At 53.5% G+C, this 25,951-nt stretch overlaps 2 protein-coding genes and 1 long non-coding RNA gene across 6 annotated transcripts in view; 1 reads left to right on the forward strand and 2 right to left on the reverse strand.

Annotated features, from left to right (window-relative positions):
- On the forward strand, window positions 1-12,254 carry MCAT (malonyl-CoA-acyl carrier protein transacylase). 2 transcript variants are annotated; one of them, NM_001261372.1, is given in 4 exon segments: window positions 11-473; window positions 3,049-3,136; window positions 7,607-7,824; window positions 11,636-12,254. In NM_001261372.1, coding segments are annotated over 4 exon segments (1,173 nt in total). In that variant the 5' UTR covers window positions 11-50; the 3' UTR covers window positions 12,080-12,254.
- LOC144331627 (uncharacterized) overlaps window positions 5,744-25,951 on the reverse strand; it is a 26,005-nt gene continuing 5,797 nt past the window's right edge. Inside the window, exons 2-3 of the long non-coding RNA XR_013398937.1 lie at window positions 25,784-25,921; window positions 5,744-6,265 (exon numbers count right to left, since the gene is read on the reverse strand). This is a non-coding gene — a long non-coding RNA (uncharacterized LOC144331627). The remainder of the gene's footprint in view (window positions 6,266-25,783; window positions 25,922-25,951) is intronic.
- BIK (BCL2 interacting killer) overlaps window positions 12,985-25,951 on the reverse strand; it is a 22,665-nt gene continuing 9,698 nt past the window's right edge. For 2 of the 3 annotated variants that reach the window (XM_077949458.1, XM_077949459.1), the window contains exons 2-5: window positions 18,857-19,022; window positions 14,862-14,960; window positions 14,051-14,180; window positions 12,985-13,485 (exon numbers count right to left, since the gene is read on the reverse strand). In XM_077949458.1, the coding sequence (XP_077805584.1) occupies window positions 13,393-13,485; window positions 14,051-14,180; window positions 14,862-14,960; window positions 18,857-19,017 (483 nt within the window). In that variant the 5' untranslated portion in view covers window positions 19,018-19,022 and the 3' untranslated portion in view covers window positions 12,985-13,392. Of the gene's footprint in view, window positions 13,486-14,050; window positions 14,181-14,861; window positions 14,961-18,856; window positions 19,385-25,951 lie in introns of all 3 variants that reach the window. The other variant, XM_001108040.5, reaches the window with a different exon arrangement.

Below are 25,951 nucleotides of genomic sequence, written 5' to 3' on the forward strand. Positions count from 1 at the left end.
GCAGTTGGGCCTCGGTCGCCACAGTAACGCGCGCTGGCAGGTGTCCGACCATGAGCGTTCGGGTCGCGCGGACCGCGTGGGCCCGGGGCTTGGGCGCCAGCGGCCGCCGCGGCGTCTCGAGCTTCCCGGTGCCTCCGCCGGGCGCCCAGGATGTAGCGGAGCTGCTGCGAGATGCGACCGGGGCGGAGGAGGAGGCGCCCTCGGCGGCGACGGAGCGGCGAATGCCGGGCCAGTGCTCCGTGCTGCTCTTCCCTGGCCAGGGCAGCCAGGTGGTGGGCATGGGCCGCGGTCTGCTCGGCTACCCGCGCGTCCGCGAACTCTACGCCGCCGCCCGCCGAGTACTGGGCTACGACCTGCTGGAGCTGAGCCTGCACGGGCCGCAGGAGACCCTGGACCGCACCGTGCACTGCCAGCCCGCGATCTTCGTGGCATCGCTGGCCGCTGTGGAAAAACTACATCACCTGCAGCCCTCGGTGAGGCCGGAGGCCCCGTGGCAGGAGGGGGAAGGTGAGCTCTGCCTGAGCTCTCATCACCAGGGTGGTCCTCCCAGGGGCTTCCGCCTGCCATTCCGGGGGGCTCCCACGTCTCACTCATTCGATCGAGGTGTTTTTGTTTGTTTGTTTGTTTGTTTTTGAGGCGGAGTCTGGCTCTGTCGCCCAGGCTGGAGTGCAGTGGCCAGATCTCGGCTCACTGCAAGCTCCGCCTCCCGGGTTCACGCCATTCTCCTGCCTCAGCCTTCCGAGTAACTGGGACTACAGGCGCCCGCCACCACGCCCGGCTAATTTTTTGTATCTTTAGTAGAGACGGGGTTTCACTATGTTAGCCAGGATGGTCTCGATCTCCTGACCTCGTGATCTACCCGCCTCGGCCTCCCAAAGTGCTGGGATTACAGGCATGAGCCACCGCGCCCGGCCTCGATCTAGTTTTATAGAGTTCCCATGTATGCCAAGCAATGTTTTAGGCGCCCTGAGCAAAACAACGATCCCTGCCCTAGGGGACCTTACATCTTAGTGGAGACAGATAGTAAACAGTACATGAGGAGGGGCCCGGTGGCTCATGCCTGTAATCCCAGCGCTTTGGGAGGCCGAGGCGGGCGGATTACCTTAGGTCGAGAGTTCGAGACCAGCCTGACCAACATGGGGAAATCCTGTCCCTACTAAAAATACAAAATTAGCCGGGCGTGGTGGCGCGTGCCTGTAATCCCAGCTACTCGGGAGGCTGAGGAAGACAAATCACTTGAACCTGGGAGGCAGAGGTTGCGGTGAGCCCAGATCTTGCCATTGCACTGCAGCCTGGGCAACAAGAGCGAAACTCCGTCTCAAAAATTAAATAATAAAAAAAAGAAAACAGTAAATGCAATAACTAGGTAAATTGGATGCTCTGTTAAAATGATAAGTGTTACAGAAAGAAGTAGAGAGCAGGTAAAGGGGATGTGGGAGTGGAGGGCGGTTTGTGGTTTTAAATGATCCTAAATCATTGAATGAATTACTAAATGATTTTTAAAGGATTAAATTTCTTTCTTTTTTTTTTCTTTTTGAGATGCAGTTTTGCTCTATTACCCAGGCTGGAGTGCAGTGGCACAAACTTGACTTACTGCAGACCACTGCCTCCTGAGCCCAAGTGATAATCATACCTCAGCCTCCCGAGTAACTGAGATTACAGGTGTGGGCCACCACGCCCAGCTAATTTTGTATTTTTAGTAGAACCAGGGTTTCTCCGTGTTGCCCAGGCTGGTCTCAAACTCTTGACCTCAAGTGATCCACCCACCTCAGCCTCCCAAACTGTTGGGATTACAGGCGGGAGCCACCGCACCAGCCTAAATGGCATGCTTTTTTTTTTTTTTTCTTTTGAGAAGGAGTTTTGCTCTTGTTGCCTAGGCTGGAGTGCAGTGGCTCGATCTGGGCTCACTGCAAACTCCACCTCCCAGGTTCACCCACCTCGGCCTCCCAAAGTGGTAGGATTACAGGCATGAGCCACTGCACTGGCCTAAATGAAGGAACACTGAGATTAGTTGAGAATGTCACTTCATTCGAAGGTGGTGGATTGATTGTTATTAATATTTAATAAGACGGTAAATGTTAAGCTACCACTTGAGATCCTTTACCCTATTTCACCTACACAACCACCTTATGAGGTTAATACTGTTATTTGATGGTTGAGGAATGCAGACTCAGGGATATTAGAAGAATTAGTTACGTGTTCCTGTTGAATCATCATCATAATATTCATTCACTGCTTACCCTAGGCTGGGTCTGTGCTAAGCACTGTATAAACATTATATTCACATAATTCTCTCAGCAGCCTTTTGGGGTAGGTCCTGTTCTTTCCTCATTTCACAGATGAGATAAAAAGCTCAGAGGGATTAGGAACTCTCCCGAGCTAAGAAACCTAGTCTCTGACTCAAAGTCATGCTCTTGGCCGGGTGAGGTGGTTCACACCTATAATCCAGCACTTCAGGAGGCTGAGGCGGGTGGATCACGAGGTCAGGAGTTCGAGACCAGCCTGGCCAATATGGTGAAACCCTGTCTCTACTAAAAATACAAAAATTAGCCAGGCATGGTGGCAGGTGCCTATAATCCCAGCTACTCATGAGGCTAAGGCGGGAGAATTCCTTGAACCTGGGAGGTGAAGGTTGCAGTAAGCCGGGATTGTACCATCGGACTCCAGCCTGGGCAACAAGAGCGAAACTCCGCCTCAAAAAAAAAAAAAAAAAAAAGTGATGCACTTAACTTGTACACAATGATATGGCCTGAGAGCCTGCTGCAGGGCCACGGCAAGGGAATCCAGAGCCCTGGGTTGGTGTCAGTGTGACCATGGACGCATGGATGGAGTAGACTGGACTATAACCAGGAAAGCTCCTCCTAAATAAAGGGGCAGGACTCAGTGGTTGTCAACGTCACTTCTGTGTGTCCTCTTCCAGCTGGTGCACCAAGTTCGTAGAGCCTGGCTTCCTGAGATGCCAAACACCCTGCCATCTCTCAAGTGCAGGGTCCTGGAACTGGACTCCCCGGGAGAATGAGGCCTCACGTTCTGCGTCTGTTCCCACAGGTGATTGAGAACTGTGTTGCTGCCGCTGGATTCAGCGTGGGAGAATTTGCAGCCCTAGTGTTTGCCGGAGCCATGGAATTTGCTGAAGGTACAGGAAGGAGTTTGGTTTTATGCCAGGCTGTGGTCTTGGGCTCATTAGGGATAAGGGACACTGCCAAAAATGATACTGGACCCACTCAGGTGATGGGAAGGGAGCACATGGACAGGTGACATTGGCGCATGAGGACAGGATTTTGCTGTGATTCCTTTTCAAGCCTGAAGGATTCGTTAGGGATTTCCCTTATTTTTATAATCTCACAAAATCTGCTTGCTGAACTGTCTCACCCACTATCCTGCGCACTTATACCCGCAGCACCTGCCACGGATAGTGCGTGCTCAGTAGATGTTCATTGAATTAAAGAGTAAATAAATACTGGATCTGGAGCCATATCAGTTTTACTTCTTAAGATTTTTGCTGGCCAGGAACCATGGCTCATGTCTGTAATCCCAGCGCTTTGGGAGGCCAAGGCAGGAGGATCACTTGAGGCATTCCAGACCATCTTGGGCCACATAGTGAGACCCTCATCTCTGCCCCCAACAAAAAACAAAAATTACGTTGGATGCGGTGGTTCACACCTGTGATGCCAGCACTTTGGGAGGCAGAGGCAGATAGATGTTTGAGCCTAGGAGTTTTAGACCAGTGTGGGCAACATGGTGAAAACTTCATCTCTACTGAAAATATAAAAATTGGCCGGACGCGGTGGCTCACGCCTGTAATCCCAGTACTTTGGGAGGCCGAGGCAGGTGAATCACGAGGTCAGGAGATCAAGACCATCCTGGCTAACATGGTGAAACCCCGTCTCTACTAAAAACACAAAAAATTAGCCGGGCGTGGTGGTGGACGCCTGTATTCCCAGCTACTCAGGAGGCTGAGGCAGGAGAATGGCATGAACCCGGGAGGCGGAGCTTGCAGTGAGCCGAGATCGCACCATTGCAGTGCAGCCTGGGTGACAGAGCAAGACTGTCTCAAAAAAAAAAAAAAAAAGACAAAAATTAGCCAGGCATGGTGGTGGGCACCTGTAGTCCCAGCTCGAGTACTTGGGAGGATCACCTGAACCCAGGAGGTCAAAGCTGCAGTGAGCTATGATCATGCCACTGTACTCCAGCCTAGGTGGCAGAGTGACACCCTGTCAAAAAAAAAAAAAAAAAAAGTTAGCTGGGCTTGGTGGCATGCACCTGTAATTCCAGCTACTCAGGAGCCTGAGGTAAGAAGATCACTTGAGCCCCTGAGTCTGAGGCTACAGTGAGCTATGATTGTGTCACTGCACTGCAGCATGGATGGCAGAGCAAGACCCTGTCTAAAACAAACCAACAAGAATCTAGTGTAGAAACACGAGAGGTTATTGGGACTGGAGAGGGAGAAATGGAGAGTGCCTACATAGTGGACATGGAGTGTTTGAAACTAGAGACAGTTGGTGGTTACACAACATTATGAATACCCCAAATACCACTGAATTATACAAATTAAAGTGGTTAATTATATTTTCTGTGAATTTCACTGTAGTGCTTTTTTTTTCCAAAGCATTATAGCATTATTAAGGAAAGTTTCATAATTTCACTTTTTTTTTTTTTTTTTTTTTTTTTTTTTTTGAGACGGAGTCTCGCTCTTTCGCCCAGGCTGGAGTGCAGTGGCGCGATCTCGGCTCACTGCAAGCTCCGCCTCCCGGGTTCACGCCATTCTCCTGCCTCAGCCTCCCAAGTAGCTGGGACTACAGGCGCCCACAACCGCGCCCGGCTAATTTTTTGTATTTTTAGTAGAGACGGGGTTTCACCGTGGTCTTGATCTCCTGACCTTGTGATCCGCCCGCCTCGGCCTCCCAAAGTGCTGGGATTACAGGCGTGAGCCACCGTGCCCGGCCCAATTTCACATTTTATGAAATAATTTTATTACATGTATCATTTTATGTGTACATAATGTGCAGAATTAGGCCTGGTGTGGTGGCCCACTCCTATCATCCCAGCCCAGCACTTTGGGAGGCCAAGGCAGGCGGGTCACCTAAGGCAGGAGTTGGAGACCAGCCTGACCAACATGGTGAAACCCCATCTCTACTAAAAATTCAAAAATCATTTGGGTGTGGTGGTGGCGGGCACCTGTAATCTTAGCTACTTGGGAGGCTGAGGCACTAGAATCGCTTGAACCCAGAAGGCAGAGGTGGCAGTGAGCCGAGATTGTGTCACTGCCCTCCAGCTTGGGTGACAGAATGAGACTCTGTGTCAAAAAAAAAAAAGTGTGGAATTATAGCATATTTACAATTTTGTGTTTTCTTTTTCTTTTCTTTTTTTTTTTTTTTTTTTTTTTGAGACTGCATCTTGCTCTGTCACCCCAGCTACAGTGCAGTGGTGCAGTCATAGTTCACTGCAGCCTCAGCCTCTTGGCCTCAGGTGATCCTCCCGCCTCAGTCTCCAGACTAACTGGGGACTACAGGCTCACACCATCATGCCCAGCTAATTTTAAAATTTTTTGTAGAAATGGGGTCTCGCTGTGTTGCCAGGGCTGGTCTGGAACTCCTGACTCAAGTGCTCCTCCAGCTTCAGCCTCTTGCAGTGCTGGGATTACTTACAGGTGTGAGCCACTGTGCCTGGCCTAATTTTTTCCCTTGACATTTTACTTAGTTATTGAATGTCTCTGGGAGGACTTCTACGTGCTCTCCCCCGTTTTCTTGTATGTTTTCTTCCACTTCTTGTCACAGGCTCTTGTTCATTTGTTTTTTTAAGAGACAGGGTTTTGCTCTGTCTTCCAGCTTTAGTGCAGTGATGCAGTCATAGCTCACTGCAGCCTCTAACTCCTGGTCTCAAGCCTTAGCCTCCAAGTACCTGATGTCACAGGCTCTTTATGTATTTGTCCTACAGTTCTTGTGTAAGGGAGCTAAAAGTCCAGTACATAGAAGTGCTAAGTGAACGAAGATCTGTCAGAATTTGCTCCTTAGGCCTCTCTGTTGACCTCTGAAATGCTGTGCAGGTCCCTTAATCTCTTTTTGGTCTGCTCATCTCTTCTGTCTGCCCAGGAAGCAGGACCAGGGTGTTGAGGGTCTGGTAGTTTCAGGCCATTCTTATGTGTGGCTTTGTAGGGTTTTTTGATACAGGGTCTCACTCCGTCACCCAGGCTGGAATACAGTGGCATGAACACAGCTCACTGTAGCCTCGACTTCCTGGGCCCCAGCAATCCTCCCACCTCAGCCTCCCAAGTAGCTGGGACCACAGGCACACACCACCACGCCCAGCTCATTTTTGTATTTTTGGTAGTGACAGGGTTTTACCAAGTTGTCCAGTCTGGTCTCGAACTCCTGAGTTCAAGTGATCTGCCTGCCTTGGCCTCCCAAAGTGCTGGAACTACAGGTGCGAGCCACAGTGACCAGCCCTCAGGCCACTGTTACTATCATTGGCACTGCCTGCCTGGGCACAGCCTGCCCTCTCTCCACGCTCTTGAGCCACACTGAACCAGGAGTCGTAGGTTTTCGTTCATCTGCCTTGGCTGTGTCAGGTTCTCTAGCTCTAAGCAGGGACAGTAACACTTGACTTAGGACAATTATATTACTGAAATTCATGTAGTACAGTGGCCCATGTCTCTGATGGTTCTTTTTTGTTGTTCTTGTTTTGAGACAGGGTCTTGCTCTGTCACCCAGGCTGGTGTGCAGTGGAGCAATCATAGCTTACTACAGCTGCAGCCTCAACCTGCCAGGCACAAGTGATCCTCCCGTCTCAGCCTCCCAAGCATCTGGGACTACAGGCACGCACCACTATGCCTGGCTAATTTTTATTATTTTTTTGTAGGGACAGGGTCTCCCTGTGTTGCCAAGGCTGGTCTCGAACTCCTTGGGCTCAAGCAATCCTCCTGCCTCAGCCTTCCAAAGTGCTGGGATTACAGGCGTGAACCACCACGCCCGGCTTGACCTCTCTTGATAACCTAACTAATAATCATTCCCGGCTTTCACAACAGCCCAGGCAGATTAGATACTATTATCCTCATTTTACTAACTAAAAATTTGAACCTCAAGGAGGTTGTGACTTGGCTAAGGCAATGTGGCTGCTTCCACCCGGTTCCTCTTTACCTTTCACTGGGGTTTCTCAATAGTGGCACTATTTTTTTTTTTTTTAAGTGGTGCTGTTGGGCCAGGTCATTTGTTTTGTGGAGGGTAAGGGGAGCTGTCCTGTGCAGTGCAGCACATTGAGCAGCATCCCTGGCCTCTACCCACTAGATGTCAGTGGCACGCTCCCCTAGTCAGCACAACCAGAAAATGTCTCTGGACACTGCCCCCACCACTGTCCTACTCCAAACCAGCTTTATGGCAGGAAGCTCCTTGGGTTAGTTTGCATAGTGCCAAGCACAGCAGCGTACTTTTGGTGGTGAGCGCCTGTGTAGTCGATGGAGATATATAGAACTGTGGCCCTGTGGGCCGGCGGCAGACACTAGTGTCACTGTCTCTAGTGCAGAGTGGAGCTTGACCTTTGTTTTTCAGGCCTGGCCTTTTCTCCTTCATTCTGTGCCCTCATTTTTCCAAATGCACTTCTCTCTGGACAGGTTTGTATGCGGTGAAAATCCGAGCTGAGGCCATGCAGGAAGCTTCAGAAGCTGTCCCCAGTGGGATGCTGTCTGTCCTCGGCCAGCCTCAGTCCGAGTTCAACTTTGCCTGTTTGGAAGCCCGGGAACACTGCAAGTCTCTAGGCATGGAGAACCCTGTATGTGAAGTGTCCAACTACCTCTTTCCAGATTGCAGGGTGATTTCAGGACACCGAGAGGTGGGTGTTGATGGGAGCCGCCTTCATAAACCCCAGTCGAGTACACAGGGTTGGAACTGCTCCACACCCGTGAGGCCCAGCAGTGTGGTGGGTGCTCTGTCCAGCCTGCTCTTCAGGAAGTATTTTGGTGCCAGGGCAGTGAGGTGGACTGAGTGCTGCAAAGCGGGCAGGAGCAAGAATGCTGCCCTGCTCCACCATGTGTAGAATGGGGTCTGGAACCAACCAGCCAGCCCATGTAAAGGGGCAGGGCCAGGTGATCTCCAGGGCCTTCCCGTAGTACATTCTGGGCTTTTGAGGAGCCTCTGATCTGGTTGCTTCCTTAGAGAAAAGAGATCTGTTTTCTTTTCTTTTTTTTTTTTTGAGATGGAGTCTCTCTCTGTCGCCCAGGCTGGAGTGCAGTGGCGCGATCTCCACTCACTGCAAGCTCCGCCTCCCGGGTTCACACCAGTCTCCTGCCTCAGCCTCCAGTGTAGCTGGGACTACAGGCGCCTGCCACCGCGCCCGGCTAATTTTTGTATTTTTAGTAGAGACGGGGTTTCACCACGTTAGCCAGGATGGTCTCGATCTCCTGTCCTCGTGATCCGCCCGTCTCGGCCTCCCAAAGTGCTGGGATTACAAGCGTGAGCCACCGCGCCCGACCAAGAGATCTGTTTTCTGCTAGATCGCTCTGCCTGCCCTGCTTTTTTTAGGTGTCTGTTTTTGCACTGGAGTCCATTTCCTTTCCACCGTCTTTCCTTCCATTTGCTACTTCCCCAAACATTTATCAAGCGCTGGGGACGCACAGACTGATTAGCCAGGGTTCCTAGCGTCAAAGGAAGAACCCCTGTGAATGGATGACTCCAGGCTGAGGGGCGCAGTGAGGGTCTGGCTGACTACTGATGGGCCTAAGAGCAACCCCCGGAGGCAGCAGCTGGAGGATGGGCGCGCATTCATCAGCAGTGGGGCATCCTGAGCAGAGCGGCAGGAGCCCCCTACGGAAAGAGCAGTGGGTGCTGAGTGCCCGGCTCGGGGAATGCAGAGTGAGCGCAGATTGCAGCCCGTGTGAGGGGCTGCTGCCCAGACCAGGCATTTCTGTCTTACTTCGTGTCTTACTTACTCACAGCCCATCCTGTGCTATATGGAAGGAAGCGCTGCTTTTTTTTTTGAGACAGGGTCTCACTTTGTTGCCTAGGCTGGAGTACAGTGGCACCATCATGGCTCACTGCAGCCTGGACCTCTTGGGCTCAAGTGATCCCCCCACCTCAGTCTCCCAAGTAGCTGGGACTACAGACACAGGCCACCACACCCAGCTAAAGGAAGGGTTTCTTAATCACATTTTCCACACCAGAATGCTGAGGCAGAGAGAGGCGAGTGCTTGGGGATGGTAGCCTGAGCCCGTCTCACTCTGGAGTCTGTTTCCTCCACTTGACTGTGCTTGACTCCCCTTCCCCTTCGAGGGCTCACTGTATGCCAGGCGTTCCCGACTGACTCCTCTGAAGTAGTGGAAGTTGGCGGGAGCCTCCTGTGACTGTTCTGAGGTGGCAGGCAAGTCAGGTACGGTGGCCCCAGGTCAGTCATGGAGCTCGTTATGCATTCCCTGTAGCAGCCGTGGAAGGAAGCCCAGAAGTGACTCAGGAAGGACCTCCTAGTCAGGGCAGGAGTCTCCCCAACAGGCTCCCAGACAGGTGCACCCAGTCTAGGTGACAACTCCTAGGTTTGTCCTTTTGGTACTTCTTTTTTTGTTTTTTTGAGACAATGTCTTACTCTGTCATCCAGGCTACAGTACAGTGGCACGATCTTGGCTCACTGCAACCTCCACCTCCCAGGTTCAAGTGATTCTCCTGTAGCTGGGACTACAGGCGCACGCCACCATGCCCAGCTAATTTTTGTACTTTTAGTAGAGACGATTTCACCATGTTGGCCAGGCTGGTCTTGAACTCCTGAGCTCAGGTGATCTGCCCACCTCAGCCTTCCAAAGTGCTGGGATTATAGGCGTGAGCCACTGTGCCCAGCTGTCCTTTGGTATTCTTGGTAGTGCCACAGCAAAGAGCTCAGGTGAGGGCAGGGGTAACTCCTCAGTGGGGAAGCCCCTTTCCAACAACTGATGTGAAAAGGCTCCTGGGCCCTGCTCGCCCAATGCCTGGGCCAAGGACTGGCCATTGCAGAGGAGCCTGCTGGCCCCTGTGATGGTGACCTTGACCCCTGTGGCCCTAGCCTGGGACTTGAGAGGGCTCAACTGTTGAGCCAGAGTCCAGAGACCTTACACGGAAAGCACTTTGAGACCACAAATGCTCCAGGATGTGCTACTGAGTAGCCATCCTCATACCTGCCAGTCACTCAGACAATCTAGGTGTGGAGGGAGGGGCTTGGGCTACAGAGTCCAGAAGGCCCAGACCAAAGAGGCTCCTGGTTCCTGCAATCCAGCCCTCAGTGGGATGAAGCCGGATGGAGGGTGATAGTGGAGGGGAAGCATGGGTGAGTCAGTACAAGCCAGGTTTTGCTGCAGTGACAAGTAGCCCACATTTCAGTGGTCACAGCACACAAGCACAGGTCCCACTCCTGGTCTGTGCTCACCAGGCTGAGTTCTGCTGGGTGTCTTCAGCCCAGGACTCAGGCTATGGGAGCAGTCTCAAGGGAACACTGACAGACTAAAGTGGGTAGATGACTTGAGGCCAGGAGTTCAAGACCAGCCTGGCCAACATGGTGAAACTCCATCTCTACTAAAATTAGCCAGGCTTGGTGGTGCACGCTTAAGAGTCCCAGCTACTTGGGAGGCTGAGGCAGGAGCATTGCTTGAACCTGTGAGTTCAAGCAGGTTCAGGTTGCAGTGAGCCAAGATCACACCTTTGCACTCCAGCCTGGGTGACAGAACAAGACTCCATCTCAAAAAATAATAATTAAAAAAAATAAAAATTAGGCCAGGCGCGGTGGTTCAAGCCTGTAATCCCAGCACTTTGGGAGGCCAAGACGGGCGGATCACGAGGTCAGGAGATCAAGACCATCCTGGCTAACACAGTGAAACCCCGTCTCTACTAAAAAATACAAAAAAATAGCCGGGCAAGGTGGCGGGCGCCTGTAGTCCCAGCTACTCGGGAGGCTGAGGCAGGAGAATGGCGCAAACCCGGGAGGCGGAGCTTGCAGTGAGCTGAGATCCGGCCACTGCACTCCAGCCTGGGCGACAGAGTGAGACTCTGCCTCAAAAAAAATAAAAAATAAAAATTAAAAGAATATCTGCTATTTTAAAGACCTTTGCAAGTTCTGTTGCTTGCTAACTGTTGCAAGGGTTTGGAGCTATTGGCTCGCCCGAGTCCCCTTCTAAGCTCAGATGCCTCCAGGGAGGTTTTTGGCATCAAGAGGAGAGCTCTTTTCTCCTCCAGAGAAACCCCAGATGAAGGTGACAATATCCCAGACCCTGCTTTGTGAAATGGGGCTTGAATTTTAGTTCTGAATTTTTATTTTGAAGATGATGGAATAAAAAGCAAACAGACTGGTCAAAAATTATGAAAGGAGTGATAGAATTCTGAGAACTAACACTTCTTAGATAGTGCTTTTTCCTTTATCAGACACTGTTGCGTGCCTTGTAGGGTTTGCTCTTCCTGGCAGCGTTGTGAAGTAGATGGAATTGTGCTTATTTGAGGGATGAGACAGAAGAGATTCCAGGATGTTAAGTGAATTGCCTGGGGATGGTGCTGGGACAGACAGGTCACATGTCCACATCTAACAGCTGTGGGTCTCTTTGTGGTCACCCTCCCAGTTTGGCCATGTGAATGGTCAGATCCCTAAAGGCGGATTTCTGGGACATTGCCCGGCTGAAACTTCCTTCCTTCCCCAGGCTCTACGGTTTCTCCAGAAGAATTCCTCTAAGTTTCATTTCAGACGCGCCAGGATGTTACCGGTTAGTGGTGCATTCCACACCCGCCTCATGGAGCCAGCTGTGGAGCCCCTGACGCAAGTTTTAAAGGCAATTGACATTAAGAAGCCTCTGGTTTCTGTCTACTCCAATGTCCACGGGCATAGATACATGCATCCCAGCCACATCCAGAAGCTGCTGGCTCAGCAGGTGGTCTCCCCGGTGAAGTGGGAGCAGACGATGCATGCCATATATGAAAGGAAAAAGGGCAGAGAGTTCCCCCAAACTTTTGAAGTAGGCCCCGGCAGGCAGCTGGGAGCCATCCTGAAAAGCTGTAACATGCAGGCCTGGAAGTCCTACAGCGCCGTGAATGTGCTGCAGACCCTCGAACCTGTGGACCTGGACCCTGAGGAGCCCCCGAGATGACTGCAGGTGGCTCAAATGGGATAACGCCCTCTGCCCTCCTGAGGAGAGGCTGTAGGCTGCACCTGCCACACCCTCCCTTCCTAATGGCTCCTCCTCTGAGGAGTGAAAGGGATTTATTTGCAACGTGCTTTGAAGGCCACATAAAAAGCCCTAAAAATGAGTATTTCTTTACATGACCCAGTCCATTTCTCCCCCTTGGAAAAACGTTTGGATGTTGGGAAGGATGATGCCACGGGGCTGGTGTGTGGGGAAGCTGGAAGCCTGGCCCCGCCTCTGCCAGCCCTGCACCATGGGCGGGTGTGCCCTCTCAGTGGGAAGGGGCGTACTGGCTGCTGCAGGCTGCACTGCTCTGTGGATGCTGGGGACATGCTGGTGTGGCCTCAAGTTGGGCCAGTGCTAGGGGAGCCCCTCCTCCACCGCCAGCCTGCCCCCCAGGGCTCCTTGGTCACAAATCTGAAAGGTTGTAGAACCCAATTGGCCTTGGCAGTTTTGTTCACCCCCTCACTTGACAGCTGGGAAACAGAGTCCCACATTTGTTGACATACCCAAGACATATGTATTGAGTGCCTACTGTGTGCCAGAGAGTGAGGGGCTCTGTTCTGGTAGAACAGCCACGGCTGCGTCCTTCTGGCTGGAAGTCTGTGCAGGGAGAGACAGGCATCCCCTAAACAGGAACTGAAAGCCCAAAGGAAATAACCCCCAACAGTGGATTTTACGCCACAGACCAGGACAAGGGAGAAGGCAAACCGTTGGGCCAAACCAAGACGGCATTTGTGGTCCCCGGCTGCAGGGAAGGATCTGATTAGGAACACACAGGCCCTGCCCTCCCCACCAACACGGTGCGCCTCCCTGGGGCAAGAGGAAGCCTGTGCAGGTACTGCCAACTCCCAGAGAGGACCAGAGTCTGTTGGAAACCAACATTTTATTGAGCACTCCTGCTCCTTGGAATCTATTCCGGTAGATTCTTTGCCAAGGGCATCACACATCACACAGGGGTGTGGCCAGCACTCCCCCTGCTAACTGCCGTGTGGGCGGGGGCAGGAGTGAATGGCTCTTCCTGGGCACAAGCCACAGTTAACCGGCAACAAGTTCGGAGCCATAGGAATTCATCTCTTAGAAAAAACGAAAACTGGAATTTAAAAAAACACAAAAAACCTGAGTATAAAACCTCAGCAGTGTTCCAGCACTATCTCAGAGTTTAAATATAAAAAGGCATAATGAGAAAACAGTTAAAAAGACAACAGCAGCAGGCCGCCACCTCCAGGGCAGTGGTCACAGGGGTGGGGCCAGCCCTGCCCTGAGCCGCTGGGGCCTCACTTGAGCAGCAGGTGCAGGCCCCCGCTGAGCAGCGCCAGCAGCAGTGCCAGCAGCAGCAGCAGCACCAGCAGCACCTGTTCACGGGACACCTGCGGGAGTAAAACAGAGGAGTCAGGCTCGGAGCAGGCCCCAGCAATGAGGCCAGACGGGGTGACAGCAGAGTTCCAAGGGGAAGCCCAGGGAGGTGGGGACTGGGAAGCAGCTCGAGGGAACCAGAGAAGGAAGGAGTTCAGGAGAGGGGGAAAGTGGCCCTGAGGACATGGCCAAAGAGGCCAGCGGCTGCCAGTCTGTGGGACACAGGCAAAGGGTGGACACAGGTCAGGGCGGTTAGCTGCCCTGGTGGTGGGCAGTGCAGAGTGGCACCAGGCTGCCAGGACGGCTGCTCAGGGAGGCCTCTGCCCTGGCGAGGAGACGAGAATCCTGTCTGCCAGGTGAAGGCTCTCGGGCCAGAGGGAGACCCAGGACCACGCACTGGTTTGTGCACTCATAACCAGGAATCCCAAACTCAGAAGCCTATGGGACCAGGCGGATGTGGACAATGATGACACAGCAGATGACAGGGAGTGATGGGGACTGTGGCGCCCTGAGGAGCAGCTCTGACAGCCCCCACTGGCCGCAGAGCAAATCAGGGTCAGGAATCTCTAAGGCTCTTACCCAGGACCTGGGATTCGGGGATCTCCAGAACCTCATTATGTTCTCCCTAAGGGTGGTGAAACCATCCATGAAACTTCTAAGAACATCCCTGATGTCGTCCATCTGGTCGTAGATGAAAGCCAGACCCAGGCTACAGACAAAGAGGATGGGGGGACAAAGCCATTACTGCAGGAACAGGTAGGGACAGCCTGTACTTAGATGACACCATCACAGCTGTGGGGAGCAGGGGCCTGTGCCCTCCCACCCCACAGCCACGCGGGGCCCTTTCCATGGGCACCTTCACCTGCAGGGGCCTGTTTGTGGTGAAATTCATTCTGATTTCCTGCTTCCTTCCCCAGCCAGCCGCCTGCCAGTGTCCCTGTCTTCCGGAGCTGGCCACATAGAAAATAAACCCCCATTCTACAGGGCCCTGGCAAGCCACTGCCCACTCTGTTCCCCCACCGGAGACTAGCTGAGAGGCCCAGCCCTCAGGGTCTAGGATCCGAGCTTACGTTGCACCTCCTTTAAAGACCATGGTGGAAATGTACCATCTGGGCTTGATGAGGATGGCGAGAGAAGGGCCCTGGGCTCTGCTTTGTCTGTTGCCCAGGAATGCCAGGGACAGGTGGCAGGGGGCCAGTGCCAGGAGCTGGGGGCTCCCAGGGAGGTGCGGGAAGCAGCAAAGGGTTTCGGTACAGCCCCAGAGTGTCAGGATACATTCCCCACAGGGCTTCCCCACATTGCCCAGCCCTATGCTGCACTCAGGGCCTTTACCCACCGCCCAGGGCCCCTCCCCAGGTATAGAGGCCTGGGCAGGGCACAGGCCGGTTACCTGTGCATGGCCACCTCAGAGAGCTGGGCCAGGCGCGGGGCCCTGAGGCTCACATCCATCTCGTCCCCGATGCAGGCCAGCCGCAGGGCCAACATGTCACTGCAGGGAGCACACGTAGGAGTCGGGGTGTGGCTGTGCTGTGGAAGCCACATGTACCTGGACCCACCCAGCCAATGGATTGTGTGTGGCTGGGAGTGGCCCAGAGGATAAAAGATGGTGTCAGATTCGGGGCAGGCATTGAGCGGGCCTCCCTGCATCCCTCCTCCAGCTCCCACTTGGATTCAGAGATACCCGCGAGGTCCCATCCGTGGGTGGCCCCAGAGGTGCCAGAGACACCAGGGAGCAGCACTGCCTGCGTGGCGAGTCCCAGGCCTTCTTGTGCCCGTGACTGCCCACTAGCGTCAGCAGCAGGTGAGTCTCCTGAGGCAGCCTGCCCGTGCACCCAGGGATGCCTGAACATCCAGAACTCGGTCTCTGAACTTCCCTGAAGAATCCTGGGGCAGGCCCACCTGTGGGCTTTGGTGGAAACGGTGGACAAGGGGAACAGGCAGGTCTGGGGAGTGCTGAGCGCCCTGGATGGCTGAGGCTGGCTTCCCACAGGGGTTGCAGCTTACCTTCCTTTGTGGGAGGTGAGGGGGCTCTAAGACCTGTGTCCTGGTTCCCAATCCTGAAACCAGCCTTGTTGGCACCACCACTCTCAGAATGGGGGGACTAAGAAGCCCCTGGTGGCCCCCCCAACTAAGCCACATCCTTGATCCTACACCCCATCCACATCCACTCCCACACAAAGACTGAGACACTCCCCACCCTCCCAGCTTGCTGGTCTGGACCTCCACCAGGGACCTGTGTGCATTCCATCCCAGTGACTACAGCGGAGGAATTCCCAGGGAGGTGGGACTCCTAGGGGCCCTGAGCTGAGGCCGGGCCAGGGCCCTGGCCCCACCCACCTGACCTGCTAATGCCCTGGGCCTATGCTCCCTACTTGAAGGGGATGCAGGTAGGAGGTGTACAGGGGTGGGCTGGCAATCAGGGTTGGGGGCTGTGGTCCTACCTCCTGTCACCCTGGGGAACCTCAGGCAAACACTGCCCCAGGATGGAAAACACTGTCCATCCATCCTTGTCCATTAATGGACAAGTCCCTCCAGTTCTAAAATCCCAGCCAGCCCAATCCCTGTGTCCAGGACCTTAATGACTAAAAATCCTGAGGCTGACAGCAGAAAAGAATCCTGTGGAACCTGGAGCTGGTCTCTGGCCTGTGGGAAGCGCCACATCAGAGCCAGGATTCCCCAGCAGAAAGCAACAGCTCAGGTCAGGCCTGATCATTCTCTTCCAGGCTCAGGGTAGAAACTACTGAGGTCAGCTGCTCCTGGGCCTTCACATCCCTCATCTGTACCAGGGGAAGAATGAAAGTGCCAGTCTTGGCCGGGCGTGGTGGCTCACGCCTGTAATCCCAACACTTTGTGGGGCCAAGGTGAGTGGATTGCCTGAGGTCAGGAGTTCAAGACCAGCCTGGCCAACATGGTGAAACCCCGTCTCTACTAATACCAAATAAAAATTAGCCAGGCGGCCGGGTGTGGTGGCTCACGCCTGTAATCCCGGCACCTTTTGGGAGGCCGAGGCAGGCAGATCACGAGGTCAGGAGATCGAGACCATCTGGCTAACATGATGAAACCCCATCTCTACTAAAAGTACAAAAAATTAGCCGGATGTAGTGGTGGGCACCTGTAGTCCCGGCTACTCAGGAGGCTGAGGCAGGAGAATGGCGGGAACCAGAGAGGCGGAGCTTGTGGCGAGCAGAGATCATGCCACTGCACTCCATCCGGGGTGACAGAGACTCCGTCTCAAAAAAAAGAAAAGAAGTGCGTGGCCTTCCTGCCGCTGGGAAGGCCGGGTGTGCCTGGACATAGCTGGGAGCAGCTGGCAGAGTGCAAGGGTCAGGTCCTACTGGACCTTGGCCCCTGAAACCCCAGGCAAATCCTTTTGCCTCCAGGGGCCTTGTCAGTCCTAGGAAGATCCCTTCATGCCTCAGTAATTCTTTGAAGCTGGGGCCAGGAACTGCATGGCCTCCTCAGCCTCTTCCATAGGTTCTGGTTTTCTTTCTCTTTTCTTTCTCTTTCTTTTCTCCTTCTCTCTTTGTGAGATGGAGTCTCACTCTGTTGTCCAGGCTGGAGTGCGGTGGTGCAATCACAGGGCTCAGTACAACCTCCGCCTCCCGGGTTCAAGTGACTTTCCTGCCTCAGCCTCCTAAGTAGCTGGGACTATTGGCGCCCGCCCCCCTCCCCGACCCCCATACCCGGGTAATTTTTGTATTTTTAGTAGAGATGGGATTTCACCATGTTGGCCAGGCTGGTCTCGAACTCCCAACCTCAGGTGATCCACCCACCTCAGCCTCCCAAAGTGCTGGGATTACAGGCATCAGCCATAGCGCCCAGCCCGGTTCTGGTTTTCTAAAATGAGAGCCGTCAGAGGCAACTGAACCAGAGCAGCTCCATCTTGAATAGTGGCTGGGTAACAAAAGGCTGAGACCTACTGGGTTGCATTCCCAGGAGGCTAGGAATTCTAAGTCACAGTCACAGGATGAGATAGGAAGTCAGCATAAGATACAGGTTACAAAGACCCTGCTGATGAAACAGGATTCAGCAAAGACGCCAGCCAAAGTCCACCAAAGCCAAGATGGCCACAAAAGTGACCTCCAGTCATCCTCGCTATTCACTGTGCACCAACTCTATTAGCATGCTAGGAGTCACTCCCACCAGTGCCACGAGTTTACAAATGCCACGGCAACGTCAGGAAGTTGCCCTCTATGGTCTAAAAGGAGGAGGAATCCTCAGTTCCGGGAACTGCCCACCCCTTACCCGGAAACTCCTGAATAATCCACCCCTTGTTTAGCATATAATCAATAAACAACTATAAGCATATTCAGTCGAGCAGCACATGCACCTGCTCTGCCTATAGAGCAGCTTTTCTTTTTTTGAGATGGAGTCTCACTCTGTTGTCCAGGCTGGAGTACATTGGTGCAATCTTGGGTCACTGCAACCTCTGCCTCCTGGGTTCAAGATATTCTCCTGCCTCAGCCTCCCGACTAGCTGGGACTACAGACATGTGCCACCAGGCCAAGCTACTTTTTTCTTTTTTTTTTTTTGAGATGCAGTCTCGCTCTGCTGCCCAGGCTGGAGGTGCATTGGTACAATCTCGGCTCACTGCAAGCTCCGCCTCCCAGGTTCACGCCATTCTCCTGCCTCAGCCTCCCCAGTAGCTGGGACTACAGGCGCCTGCCACCACGCCCGGCTAATTGTTTGTATTTTTTAGTAGAGACAGGGTTTCACCATGTTAGCCAGGATGGTCTCGATCTCCTGACCTCGTGATCCGTCCGACTCGGCCTCCCAAACTGCTGGGATTATAGGTGTGAGCCACCACGCCCAGCCCCAGCTACTTTTTGTATTTTTAGTAGAGATGGGGTTTTGCCATGTTGACCAGGCTGGTCTAGAACTCCTGACCTCAAGTGATTCACCTGCCTCAGCCTCCCAAAGTGCTGGGATTACAGGTGCGAGCCACTGCATGTGGCCCAAATTCTTTCTTGCTTGAGATCCAAGAACCCTCTTTTGGGATCTGGATCGGGTCCCCTTTCTGGCAACAGAGCCACCTCCTTCAAGAGGCCTTGATATACTCAGCAGGTCAATAAGGGCCTGGCCTGTCTAGCTCCCTGAGGCCCAAACACTGTGCCATTTTGACAGCCAGTGGCCCCAGGTCCATCTTGGGACTGTGAACATGGTGGCTGTCCAGGGGTCTGTGAGCTGGTGTCAGGGGAGAGGGGACAGCAAAGCGAAGCCAATCCCAGGGCAGAAGCCTCCATGCCCACATCTGGGGAATCTTCCTTTCAGGGGCCCGGCCTGGGGGGCATCTGCAGTGCTCCCCCAGTCACAGAAGCTCTGCTTATCCGGCCCCCCCATGAAGTCACTCTCAGGCATGGGGTGGGGCAGGCCATGGGGACCTACCTGTCCTCCATACACTCCAAAGGATTGAAGTCCTCCATAGGGTCCAGGTCCTCTTCAGGGTCAGTGACACCAAGAACCTCCATGGTTAGGGGTTCCAGGAGCTGCTCATATAGGAGGGTCTCCATCAAGGTGTCTCTGGAGATGGGTCTTACTCCAGACATTTCTCCTTTGGGGCAAAAAGACGGCGTATGGCTGGACCCCTCAGAACTGAGCAGTCTGGGGGCTCTCTTACAGGGTAACCACCAGATTGCATAGCCCTACTCACCCGCTCTTTTGATCCGCTAAAGCTGACAATATCCCCCAGCCCCAGCTCCTGCAGGCATGAATCCCGCTACATGCTGTGTGCCTCTGGGCAAATCGCCCAGCATCTCTGTTCTTGGAAGGGAGGGACTTGAAGATGATTCATAAGGGCCCTTTCTTTCTTTCTTTGTTTTTGGATACTGAGCCTTGCTCTGTCCCCCAGGCTGGAGCGCAGTGACACAATCTTGGCTCACTGCAACCTCTGCCTCCTGGGTTCAAGCGATTCTCCTGCCTCAGCCTCCTGCGTAGCTGGGACTATAGGCATGCACCACTACGCCTGGCTAATTATTTTGTGTTTTTAGTAAAGACGGGGGTTTCACCATGTTGGCCAGGCTGGTCTTGAACCCCTGACCTCAAAGTGATGCAACCCACCTCGGCCTCCCAAAGTGCTGGGATTACAGACGTGAACTAACCGTGCCCAGCCTTTTTCTTCTTTGTGAAACAACATCAGAGTATAAATAAATATTAGAAGTTCTCTGACACCAGACCTCAAGAAAACCCAGGCACCTGCTGTCAGCACAGGGGACAGAGGCGAGGCTGCACAGGCAAGGCAATTCCTCTGCACCACTTAACAGAAGGCCACACCTGTTCTTTGGTGTCTGCTATTTCTCTTGAGAAGACAGGCAGAGAAGCAGCCTGAGAAAAACGTATCACAATCCCCATTCCCAGTGAGACCATCGCTAATTCTTCTAGTGTTTTTCCTAAACACATGTGCGCATCACACATCCTTCTTCACAAATGGGATCACCCCATACACAGTGTTTTACAGTCTTCTTTACTGGCAAACGCTATTTACCTCTCCAATATCCATTCCACCTGGCTCCTTGCTGATAGAACCCCAGTTTTCTTCGGGGTGGTCCTGCATTGTCATTCATCTAAGCCAACCGCGGCCCTCCTCTCCCTCAGCTTCCCAGCATCCCTTGCAGCTGGTGGCAACCGTGTAACCCAGTTCTGGTCAATGAGGGCTCAGAGGCTGGAGGCAGGAGTTGGATGCCAGGGAGCTGACACAGCCAGGGCAGCCCCTTCAAAGATGGAGCTGCAGCGGCTGGCCAGCAAGAGCAGAGTGGGGAGGCAGAGCGCCCAGGCCTCAGGGTGTTGCCGAGCTGCCTCCTCCAACTGTTTGTAAGAAAAATGAACCCAAATGTGTCCTCATCGCCATTCATTGAGTTTCTTGTTCTTTGCCACCAAAGGCCTTCCTAACTGTGATCACTGCGAATTCCCACGTCAATAAATGTTTCATCCTGATGGCAGAGAAGGGTTCTGCGACCCGATTCACTATCATGTACCCCACATTTACCCCACAGTGTACCAAACAGTCTTCGATCTAGACGATGATAATGACGATGACTGTGGCATGGGAATCTAATGGCCTAGTTCAAAGCCCAGCTCTGGCAGTTAGCACCAGTGTGTCAGTTTCTTCATCTGTGAAATGGGTTTCATGGTCTGAGAGCCCTGCCCTGGGCTATTGGGAAGATGAAATAAGGAACTCCTTCATGTACTTTGAACAGGGCCTGGCACGCTGGGAGGAAGCTGGCACTAACCATTACCTTTATGCTTCAACTCATTATTTTCTTACCATAATACCCTGGGTGTTCTTAATTTTCAATTCCCCATGCCTGCTGATAGAACACTCTGCCCTCCGACTATCTCACTGAACTGTTTGTTCACACAGGACACTGAGGCTTAGAGAAGTTCGTGACTGAGCCAAGAAGGGACAGAGCTCCAAGTCTCCCTGCCCCCCACACGAGGGAGAACTGACAGAAGGCAGGACCCACAGGGCCGCCCTCCCACAGGCCTAGGCACAAGTATGTGATCACAACTTGCTTTCAGTATTCAAGGGAGATGGATGGGCTGGGTGCGGTGGCTCACGCCTGTAATCCCAGCACTTTGAGAGGCTGAGGTGGGTGGGTCACCTGAGGTCAGGAGTTTGAGACCAGCCTGGCCAACATGGTAAAACCCCGCCTCTAATAAAAATACAAAATGAGCCAGGTGTGGTGGCGCATGCCTGGAATCCCAACTTGAATCTGGGAGGCAGAGCTAGATTCTGACTCAAGAAGAAAAAATAAAATTTCACAGATGGGATGTTTTACATTGTATAGACTGCCAGCACTGTGCGTGTTAAGGTGGCATTAAAAGAACTGTGTCCAGAACTTCCGGCTGCCTTGGGTGTCTATGCAAATGGCATTTCCCTAGGAAAGCAGCTCCAGCCCTTGTTTGCTTTTCCCCCCTTTCCCTACCCCTCGAAAAGGCAGTCTCCTGCTCTGTGCTCCCGTGGAGACCCCGGTACCTCCACGCCCCGCAAAGTGAGAACGACAGTGGAACCTCAGCTCACTGTTGAGCTGCGCTGTGAGCTGCACGGAGCCTTGCCTTGAGCCACTGTCCCAACAGCCCCCTTACCCAGCAGGCATTCCCAGAATCCTCAGGCGCCAGATAGGAAGAAGCCGCCAGCCACCAGAGTGGGCTACGCTGTCCAGGGTCTACAGCAGAGAGCAGGCCGGGCCTACCTGAGGAGTCAGTCACCCACGCTCTGCCTTCAAGACCCTTTCAAGCTCCCCACCCCGCCAACCTCCCCATCTGAGTAGACCCAGGACCACGTCTCACCTTAGATTAATACCCTAACCCAATCCTTCCTGCCCCAGCCTTGGTTTCCCCATCTATTGTGTTTTTGTTGGTGGTAGTGGGTTTTTCTGTTTGTTTGTTTGTTTTTTGAGACAGTCTCACTCTGTTGTCCAGGCTGGAGTGCAATGGTGCTATCTCAGCTCAGCTGCAACCTCCACCTCCCAGGTTCAAGTGATTCTCTGCCTCAGACTCCCAAGTACCTGGGACTACAGGCGCGCGCCACCACGCCACGCTAATTTTTCTGTTTTTAGTACAGACGGGGTTTTGACATGTTGGCCAGGCTGGTCTCAACTCCTGACCTCAAGTGATCCGCCCACCTCAGCCTCCCAAAGTACTGGGATTACAGCACTTTGGATTAACTCATTAAATACCCATTACCCTCTACCACATCAAAGAAGTGACCTAATCTGAGCCTTTAACCTCCGGCCTCTAGGCCCAGGCCCCAAGATTGGCTTGATATGAATGGCGAAGATCCCATCACCAACCGGGCCAAGGCTGGCCTTGGGGCCCAGATCTGCATGGGAAAACTCAGGGTTGAGCCAGGGATTGGAGGGTGGGGGGCCTGCCCAGGAGGGTCCTTACAGCTGTGGTCTCTCCTGGCCACCCCACCAGCCCAAGGGAGGCCCAGTCCTGATCAGCTCTTACCTGGCACCTGCGCTGAATGCCTTACTGGTCTCCAGCCTTCAGTGGAGCTCTCTCCAACCTAATCTCAAGGTGGCAGCCTCAACCCCGACCCTGTCACTGCTCTGTTCGGCTCCCTAGACCTGGCCTGGTCGGTGCAGCTCACGCCTGTAATCCCAGCACTTTGAGAGGTGGAGGCAAGTGGATCACCTGAGCTTAGGAGTTTGAGACTAGCCTGCCTAACGCGGTGAAACGCCATCTCCACTAAAAATACAAAAATTAGCCGGGTGTGGTGGTGCTCGCCTGTAATCCCAGCTACTCGGGAGGCTGAGGCAGGAGAATCACTTGAATCTGGAAGGTGAAAGTTGCAGTGAGCCGAGATCGCGACATTGCACTCCAGCCTGGGCAACAGAGCGAGACTTGTCTCAAAAAAAAAAAAAAAAAAATACTGGGGGGGTTGTGCCACATCCACTAACAGGCCCTCCCCCCTGTGGCCCTGCCACCCCAATCTTGGTTCCCGCCCTAACCACACTCAAGATAAGTACGCTTTCCACGGATGGTGCCTGGTCCTGCCATGCCTCCAAGTCTTCAAATGTGCAGAGCTCACCAGCCAACCTCAGACTGGCCCATGCCTATGCCTATTGGCCCTTTTATAAAAATTAAATTTTATTATTATTTTTTTCACATATAGGATCTCACTCTTTTGCCCAGGCTGGAGTGCGGTGGCCTGATCATGGCTCACCAAAGCCTCAAACTCCTGGGCTCAGGCAATCCTCCCACCTCAGCCTCCAGGGTAACTGGACAGGTATGTACCATGCACATGGCTAATTTTTATATAATTGTTGTAGAGATAGGGTCTTGCTTTGTTGCCCAGGCTTGTCTCGGAACTCCTGGCTTCAACTCCCACCTGGGCCTGCCAAAGTACGGAGATTATGAGTATGAGCCTGGCCGATTCAGGCATCACCTTATTGGACCCTCAGAGTCTGCGTGTCTCTGCTCCCCTCTGGCTCCAGCTGACCACACTAGCTGCTGCTCAGTTTCGTACCTGTGGCGGGCTGGAGTGTGGGCTCTGCAACTGGGCTGTTGGGTGTCCCTGGGCAAGTTAGCTGACCTCTGTTTCCTTAATTCTAAAATAAAGATGGCTCTGCCTGTAGTCCCAGCACTTTGGGAGGCCAAGGCGGGCAGATCATGAGGTTAGGAGTTCAAGACCAGTCTGGTCAACATTGTGAAACCCCGTCTCTGCTAAAACTACAAAAATTAGCTGGGCATGGTGGCGGGCACCTGTAATCCCAGCTACTCGGGAGGCTGAGACAGGAGAACTGCTTGAACCCGGGAGGCGGAAGTTGCAGTGAGCTAAGATTGCGTCACTGCACTCCAGGCTGGGCAACAGGGCAAGACTCCATCTCAGGAAAAAAAAAAAAAAAATTAGAATGGAGATACTAGTAACACCTATTGCACAGGACTATTGTGGGGATGAAATGATCCGGCACAGAGTAAACCCCTAAGAGGGGAGCTGCTGCTCTTACCAGTTTCTGGTTCTCAGCCCAAGGCCTGGCATAGAGCAGACATACGTTTGTTGACTGAAGACATGGAGGCAATCTATTCCCAGAGGGCCCCCTGTGAGGTCACTGCAGCTGCAGATCCAGGAAACTGGACTGATTTTTATTATCTTTTTTTTCCAGCAAACTTGCAAATGAGTAGTTGAAACCCTTCTTTGGTGAAGGAAGACACACCTAGCCGTGTGTCCCCACCCAGGCTACAGCCCACACTTTGCCTCCTACACATTCACAGTGGAAACACCAGGCGCCAGTCAGAAGCCCTGTTTTACCCTAAGAGGTTAGGATGCAAATCTCGTGTGCAGAAGAGCGCGCCACACCCACGGCCTTGAGGGTACCTGCAGGGCTCAGAGTGGGAGGGAGGGCAGGTTCTGGGCAGAGCAGCCTGCATTTGGTGAACAGCTCTGCACTCCACAGCTCGCCTGTGGCTCATCTGGAAGATGGGGAAACGCCATCTACCTCCCAAGCCCCTCCCGGGTTGCGCAGAAGCACGAGCAAGCAGAGATGTGTCCTGCACAGTCCTCAGCAGGTGTTCAAGGGCTGAGGCTGCAGGAGTGTCAGGGCAGGGGTTGGGGGCAGAGGTGGGTGGGGCTGGACCTGAGGGTGGGGTCGAACTCCCGGTAGGGACCCTCAGACTCTCATGATCTCACCCAGTCCTGTCAAAGCCAGGCAGGTGAGATCTGACACTTCCCGTTTCACAGGCAGGCAAAACCAAGAGGGTCAGGGGCCACGCTGGGGTCACAGGGAGGGCCGGCTGAGTGGGCCCAGCTAGAAAACCCTGGTCTAGTCTTCCACCTGCAACCCTCCCAGTCACAGCCTGGCCCTGGACCATGAGGGTGGGGTGACGCAAAGCCCTTAGAGCACACACAACTCCAGTGCAACCCAGCAGGAAATGCCCTGAGCCTGCAGCCAGGCTGGACCTCAGTTCCACCCCCTGCTCAGCCCCTGCTGTGTGAGGCAGAACAACCAGCTCACCTCTGAGCCTTGCAGAAACAGCGGGGCCTCCAGGGCTGCTGATAGGATGAAAAGATACGCTACTGCCCATTTCCCGCCACCTAGCAGGGGCTCCATAAAAGCTGGTTAACACAATCAACAGCCTTAGAAGGGAGGAGATCAGAGGCCACTCACAGCTCAGGACGCCACAGTGGACTGCACATGTTGCTGCCTTTCTGGAGGGTAGTGTGACAATCAGCATCCACCAGTCACACACGCACATGACCTTTGATTTCTAGGGATGCATCCCACATACACCCCTGCGTGGACCTGGCAGCCCTGAAAAATTGAAGCCAGAGATCTGCAGACACCGCTGTGCTGTCATCACAGCCCTTCAGGAGGCTGAGGCGGGCAGGTCGCACGAGCCCAGTTCAAGACCAGCCTGGCCAATATGGCGAGACCCCCCCCTCTAAAAATAACTTGACAATAAAAATTTCAAAAATATATGAAATGGGCCAGGCGCCGCGGCTCATGCCTATAATCCCAGCACTTTGGGAGGCCAAGGCGGGCAGATCACGAGGTCAGGAGTTCAAGACCAGCCTGACTAACATGGTGAAACCCCGTCTCTACCCCGTTTCAAAAAAAATTAGCCAGGTGTGGGGTGCGCGCCTGTAATCCAGCTACTCGGGCAGCTGAGGCAGGAACATCGCTTAAACCTGGGAGGAGGAGGCCGGGCGTGGTGGCTCACGCCTGTAATCCCAGCACTTTGGGAGGCCGAGATGGGTGGATCACGAGGTCAGGAGATCGAGACCATCCTGGCTAACACGGTGAAACCCCATCTCTACTAAAAAATACAAAAAACTAGCCGGGCGAGGTGGCGGGCGCCTGTAGTCCCAGCTATTCGGGAGGCTGAGGCAGGAGAATGGCGGGAACCCGGGAGGCGGAGCTTGCAGTGAGCCAAGATCCGGCCACTGCACTCCAGCCTGGGCGACAGAGCAAGACTCCGTCTCAAAAAAAAAAAAAAAAAAAAAAAAACCTGGGAGGAGGAGTTTGCAGTGAGCCGAGA

This window comes from Macaca mulatta, chromosome 10 (assembly GCF_049350105.2).
Source record: "Macaca mulatta isolate MMU2019108-1 chromosome 10, T2T-MMU8v2.0, whole genome shotgun sequence".
Classification (NCBI taxonomy): Eukaryota; Metazoa; Chordata; class Mammalia; order Primates; family Cercopithecidae; genus Macaca; species Macaca mulatta.

Coding starts and splice junctions, on each gene's coding strand:
- MCAT (XM_077948633.1), top strand. CDS start 51: ATGAGCGTTCGGGTCGCGCGGACCGCGTGGGCCCGGGGCTTGGGCGCC. Junction 474..3,048: donor TACATCACCTGCAGCCCTCG/GTGAGGCCGGAG, acceptor CTGTTCCCACAG/GTGATTGAGAACTGTGTTGC. Junction 3,137..11,635: donor AGCCATGGAATTTGCTGAAG/GTACAGGAAGGA, acceptor TTCCTTCCCCAG/GCTCTACGGTTTCTCCAGAA.